The sequence below is a fragment of the Phragmites australis genome, chromosome 10 (assembly GCF_958298935.1).
Source record: "Phragmites australis chromosome 10, lpPhrAust1.1, whole genome shotgun sequence".
Classification (NCBI taxonomy): Eukaryota; Viridiplantae; Streptophyta; class Magnoliopsida; order Poales; family Poaceae; genus Phragmites; species Phragmites australis.
This window is the reverse complement of record NC_084930.1, coordinates 10,599,329-10,605,988: the sequence shown is the minus strand read 5'-3', so window position 1 is coordinate 10,605,988 and position 6,660 is coordinate 10,599,329. Positions and strand designations below refer to the sequence as shown.

At 44.9% G+C, this 6,660-nt stretch overlaps 1 protein-coding gene across 1 annotated transcript; it reads left to right on the top strand.

Moving 5' to 3' along the window:
• The first annotated feature begins 3,932 nt into the window (after window positions 1–3,932).
• LOC133883553 (protein CYTOKININ-RESPONSIVE GATA TRANSCRIPTION FACTOR 1-like) lies at window positions 3,933–5,917 on the top strand. Its single transcript, XM_062322905.1, has 3 exons — window positions 3,933–4,377; window positions 4,496–4,843; window positions 4,971–5,917. Exons 1-3 carry the CDS (start codon window positions 4,144–4,146, stop codon window positions 5,430–5,432), a joined length of 1,044 nt encoding a protein of 347 aa, XP_062178889.1. The 5' UTR covers window positions 3,933–4,143; the 3' UTR covers window positions 5,433–5,917.
• Window positions 5,918–6,660: the final 743 nt, after the last annotated feature.

Genomic DNA, 6,660 nt, shown 5'->3' with positions numbered 1-6,660 from the left:
CATTAAAAGAAAATACGTTAAGCAAATAAAGAAAGGGATCACTCGGAGCACAGAATTATTAGAATTAATTCACACGGACATATGTGGTCCTTTTTCTGTGACATCAGTTGACAGTTTTGATTCTTTCATTACCTTCACTGATAATTTCTCCTGTTACGGCTATATATACCCCATTAAAGATCGATCTGAGTCTCTCAACAAATTTAAGATATTTAAGGCTGAAGTAGAAAATCAGCATAATCTGAAGATTAAAGTAGTGAGATCGGATCGTGAGGGAGAATATTATGGGAGGCATGCCCCATATGGGCAAATCCCTGGTCCTTTTGCCAGATTCCTTCAGGAAAATGGCATAGTAGCCCAATATTCTACACCTGGTGAACCTCAGCAAAACGGGGTAGCTAAGTGACGTAACCGCACGCTTATGGACATGGTGCGAAGTATGCTCAGCTATTCTAGTTTACCAGTTGGACTGTGGATGGAGGCACTTAAGACAGCCACACACATTCTAAATCAGGTTCTCAGTAAATCAGTTCCAAAAACACCTTATGAATTATGGACTGGGAGAAAACTATCTTTAAAGTACTTACGCGTGTGGGGCTGTGCAGCTGAAGCTAAAGTATTTAATCCACATATTGGGAAATTAGATCCTAAGACAGTTAGTTATCAATTTATCAGGTATCCTGAAAGATCAAAGGGGTATCGCTTTTACTGTCCAGATAGGATCACTAAGTTCGTAGAAACAAGACACGCTGTGTTTCTTGAGAACAGAGATCTGGAGCCGAGGGAAGTTGATCTTAAAGAAAAGCGGGTTTATTTTCCTACACCACTGATCCAAGAGCCCTACATCCCTGTGCTTCAAGTGATTGCACCTTCAGTAGAAACTAACGTCAGTGCACCCCCTATTGAGGTCTCTGAAATTCCTAACGATACACCTAACGATGAGCCTCAGCAGTCCCCTGCAATACCCAGTCCTAGTCCTGTAGTGCATAATAAACCGATCAGGAGATCACAGCGTGAGAGGAGACCTGCCATCTCGAACGATTACGTTGTTTACATGAATGAGGATGTTAATGACATAGGGAAGACAGAAGATCCCAACTCATATAAAGAGGCCATGATGAGTGATCATTCGTCTGAGTGGCTTAATGCCATGAATGACGAATTAAAGTCTATGAGTGATAATGATGTATGGGACCTGGTAGAAATCCTTGACAGAGCCAAAACAGTAGGCTGTAAATGGGTCTACAAAACCAAACATGACTCTAATGGGAACATCGAAAGGTTCAAAGCAAGGCTCGTAGCTAAAGGCTTCTCGCAAAGAGAAGGAATCAATTATAATGAAACCTTCTCTCCTGTATCAAGTAAAGATTCTTTTAGAATAATTATGACGCTTACAGCGCATTATGATTTAGAGCTGTATCAGATTGATGTAAAGATGACATTCCTTAATGGCGACTTGGAAGAAAATGTTTACATGGCTCAGCCGGAAGGTTTTGTCATGAAAGGCAAGGAACATTTGGGATGTCGTCTTAAGAAATCAATTTATGGTCTAAAGCAAGCGTCTAGGCAGTGGTATCTCAAGTTTGATAAAGTTATTAGAAATTTTGGCTTTAAAGAAAATGAAGTTGATAACTGCATTTATGTAAAGTTTAAAGGGGGAAAATTCACCATCTTAGTTCTTTATGTGGATGATATCTTATTGGCTAGCAGTGATAAGGATATGCTGTTTGAGACCAAGAGATTTCTTTTCTCTAATTTTGATATGAAGGATCTCGGTGAAGCCTCTTATGTTCTTGGCATTGAAATTCACCGAGATCGGTCCAAAGGAGTATTAGGTTTGTCTCAAAAGGCATACATTGACAGAGTACTGAAGAAATACAATATGCATAAGTGCTCTGCCACGCCTGCTCCTATTATTAAGGGTGATAAGTTTGGGATATTTCAGTGTCCAAGGAACCAATATGAAATTGATCAAATGAAGTCAGTTCCTTATGCTTCAGCTGTCGGAAGCATTATGTATGCTCAAGTATGTACATGCCCTGACTTAGCTTTCGTGACCGGGATGCTTGGCAGATATCAGTCAAATTCAGGACCGGATCACTGGAAAGCCGTTAAGAAAGTCCTTCACTATTTGCAAGGCACTAAAAACTACATGCTCATATTTAGAGAATCCGATAACCTTGAAGTCGTTGGTTATTCGGATGCAGACTTTTGCGGGGTGTGTAGACACTAAGAAATCCACATCAGGTTATATCTTCACCCTCGCTGGAGGAGCTATCTCGTGGAAAAGCTCTAAACAGACACTTACAGCATCTTCAATGATGCAAGCTGAGTTTGTGGCATGTTATGAGGCTACCGGGCAGGCTATATGGCTAAAGAACTTTATCCCGGGATTAAGAGTGGTCGATAATATTTCAAAACTACTTACGTTATACTGTGATAATCAACCCGCAGTTTTCTATACGAGTAACAACAAGTCGAGTGGTGCTGCCAAACACATCGATATTAAGTATCATGTTGTGAAAGATAGAATCCAGGATCAAACAATAAGTGTCAAGCATATAAGTACTAAGTCAATACATGCGGATCCGCTCACTAAAGGCTTACCACCCTATATTTTTCGTGACCATGTTGCCGGCATGGGGTTATTGGAAAACCTATGATTCTGGATAAGAGGACCATAATGCAAACCAACTCCCATTAAGAATAACGATTTTCCATTTTGAGATGAAATAGTGTACTATAGGTTTTTGGGTTTCAGTGGCATTTAATTAGCCACTGTAATGCTTTCCCTTGGTGTACTATTTCATTGAGAGTGGACTTAGGATATTAGTCTTACGATCAAGGGGGAAAATATTGGATGTGATCTCGGGGCCCTCTCTCTCCTTATAGAATCCTAACTGACGTTCGACTAAAGGGGAGTCCCGTACCCACCTTGCGCTGCGATCGGTGGCGCAACCAACCATATATGGTTGTGGTCTCGTTCCGTGCCGTGCATATATATAAATGAGGGGGAGCCGGCACCTCACAGTGACATTGATCTCGTGAGGTTTAGCCTCTCCCAAACATACATTCGACCTGCCGATCATATTAGTGCACGGCAGCAGAGCGTAGGCCATCGTCGTGACTTCACCGAGCTACGTTGTCCAGGCCGCGACTATCTACACCAACACGCTCACGCTCTTCAATTTCATTGATTAACAAAGGATGGCGTCACCAAATTCAGGTATGCGTTCACGCTTCCGCTTAATATGTGTCTGTATTTAGGGCTAATCATGTTTAAGATGAGCTTATTAGCTATCATGATCGATCCATCTGCTAACAAACGGGTGATGCAAACGACGTTCCCTCGCTTGGAGCAAGACCTCCTCAGATATCCTGGTCGATGAAGGGGGTTGTCGAACAGAGTAGTTCCTGAATTTGAGACTTTCTACATAAAAAATATTCTTTTAAACGAGGGTATTATGAGCAATTGCAAGAATGAGATTCATTGATATTTCTAGTATAGTAGATACTATCATACATACAGTCATACTCAATTCGATGGAATTATTTGATCTTAAAGGGGATCTTCTATATTCAATTTGATGGAATTTCAATCCTAGGTGAGCGATCTAGGTTCGAGTCGGCACTCATCTTTGGAGGCGCTCGCTCAGCTCCTTTGTAGCTGTGTGGGTGTGGATCACTTTAAAAAAATATCCTGGTTGATCGAACCTACTAGGAATTAACGTGTGTTTGCACAGGGGCCCACGTGTTTTACTGTTCCCTTCCGATCTAGCTCATCCTTTTGCTATTCTCTCTCTTCACATCTCTCTCCCTTCGTGTCTCTCTCCGTGTGTGTATGTGAAAGGATCTCTCTCTCTCTCTCTCTTAATGTGTGTGTCTGTGAAAGGGATCACACACGAATGATGTACACGGCCTAGGCACCTCTCTTGTCCCTTTATAAAAGAGACATGCCTTCCCCTGGTGTCCATGATCGCTCTTGCCTCTTGGTCCCTTCAAACTGCCATTCCAACCTGCACATCACACTACTCTCTCCTCTCCATCTCATCCTGATCTCCATTCACCTATCATCTACTACCGCCTGCAACCTAGCTAGCTGTAGCTCGATCCGGATCTCTAGCTAGCTTGATTTCCTCTCCCATGTCTGCCATCTACATGAGCCAGCTCTCCACTGCTCTCCCTCTCATGGAGGGAGATCACCACCAGGATCATCATCAAGGCCACTTCCAGGCCTTCACCCCGCCCAAGGATCCCCATATCATGTTCCCTTTTGTGATCAGCAACAGCAGCAATAGTGACAGCGGTACACTAAGCTATGGATCGGCAGACCATCGCTTGATGAGGCAGCATCAATCTATGCTAGAGCCCCAGCATGTAAGTACTACCTAAATACGTGCTTATTAATTTGTCACTCCTATAAAAATTGACAAGTTTTTTTTGTTAATTTGCTCGCTTCAAGTCGCTTAATTAGCATGATCTTTTGTACTACCAGATGATCGGTGGATCGTCGGCGAGTGTCTTTGCGACGACGTTCCCGACCGTGGAGAGCATCCGCGACGACATGATCGAGCCATCCTCGTACGATCCATACGATATGGGGAAGCTGCAGGTCAGCGGATCGCTCGAGCCTGGCAACTGGACGCCGCCAGCCAAGATGCGGATCACGAGGAAGGCGAGCGCCGATAATCCCGGTGCCGGTGTGGCGGTGAAGAAGCCCAGGAGAAGGGCGCAACCGTACCAATATATGAGCAACCAACCTAATCTGGGTGTTATTAGGGTGTGCTCGGACTGCAATACCACCAAGACCCCCTTGTGGAGGAGTGGTCCTTGCGGCCCCAAGGTAGGGTTGATTCAATTCGTTGCCTCTTCAAACCCATACATGGTCCACAGTCCATTCACTTTGTACAATTATAGTTGGTATGATTGCAAGCCCGTGACTGAACTGTAACCTGTTCTGCATGGTGCAGTCGCTTTGCAACGCCTGCGGCATCAGGCAGCGAAAGGCGCGGCGGGCGATGATGGCCTCCGGGGCGCCGTCCACCGACGGCACCAAGGCAGCCGCGGCCTTGCCCAGAGGTACCATGGCCGCGCACGCGAAGGAGAAGAAAGATAAGAGAGCGGACGTGGACCGGTCGCTGCCGTTCAAGAAACGGTGCAAGGTGGTCCGGGATCACGCTGCCGCCTCCGCTCCTGCCGCTGCCACTGACAAGACCGTCGTCCAGACCACCGCCACGGTTGTTGACACCGGGCTGAGCAGGGATCTCGTCGACAACATTGGGTTCATCATCTGGAGCAGGAGTCCTGCTCCCGCAGCGCCCGCGACCGCCTGCAGCAGCTTCCGACCGTCGCCGGCCTTGCCGGTGCAGGACGAGATCACGGACGCCGCCATGCTGCTCATGACGCTGTCCTGCGGGCTTGTCCGGAGCTGATGATCTACCCTCTACCGATCACGACCACGTACCACCGCAGGCTTTTTGCAGCTAGCTAGTGCCTTAGATTGTTAGTGTTACCGTCTACCGCCGTCTGAGCTGTAGTGTTTTTTGGCTTCTTGTTCTTGTTGCTAGTGTAGCATGTGCTACTGTTCAAGTCATGTGATCTGTTCGTGCATGAGAGAGAGAGAGAGAGAGAGAGAGAGAGAGAGAGAGAGAGCTGAGATAGGAGGAAGAAGAAGATCACGAGGGAAGTAATAAGGTAAAATCGTAATAATATCTACGTAGATTGCTAGGATATTGTTGCATGCAATGTGATCGAGTTTCATTTTGGAGTAGTGCGCTTTTCTGATGCTGCGGCTAATCTGGTTGCTCGCTACTACATGTATGTTCTTCGTTTTGGTTGAGTTTCTTGTACTGGAGCTAATAATAATAATATGGAGAGAGATCAAAGCACGAGGTGTTGCTGTTCGTCGAGACTAGTTCATGACTTTTGCTTCCGATGATTGTGTCAGTTATGATCTGCGTGCTTTATGTTGTGTCAGCGGGGTCTCCTTTTCACTGCTGGTTGTGATGCAACATTCTCCTTTATCTTATGGGATCTGAGGAGCTTTGATCTTCAGTGTTCACATACGTGTAATGTTTTTAATTAGTACCTGCTATCTGATAGTTGTACTAAACTTCTAGTGAAGGTTTATGCATGCCTACTAAATAGAGTGTACTTGATGTCTGCTGAAGTGGCGTTTGTGCTTGAGAAGTTGAAACCTATTTGTTCTAACTAGAGCCCTGTGAAGCACTGAAGCTAGCCCCAGACCTTCCAAAATAGGATCACTTTGATGAAGGGAAAGAACTGTAGTGGAAAACTCAACTTGGAAATGTCGTAAATCCGAATTTGGTCTTTACATTGTTCGAGTTTTCTTCTTTCCACAAGACTGCACGTTCAAGCCTTCTTGATGGTTGTATCGAACACATACATATGACGAGGGAGTATGTTTTTTTGTAGTTATACTTTGCCAAACCAAATTTACCACTACCAGCATAATCTGATGACACCACAATTCTATTCTTCATACAATAGAGGCATGCACAATCCGTTGTCTGCCTCCCTTGTCAATGTTGTTCTTTTTCCTTTCGATGCTGCTCCCATTGGCAAATGTTCACCAAAAACCTCAATACTTGCAAAATTCGTGCGCTATGGCACAAATTCGGTAGCGATGCCGCTCCGATC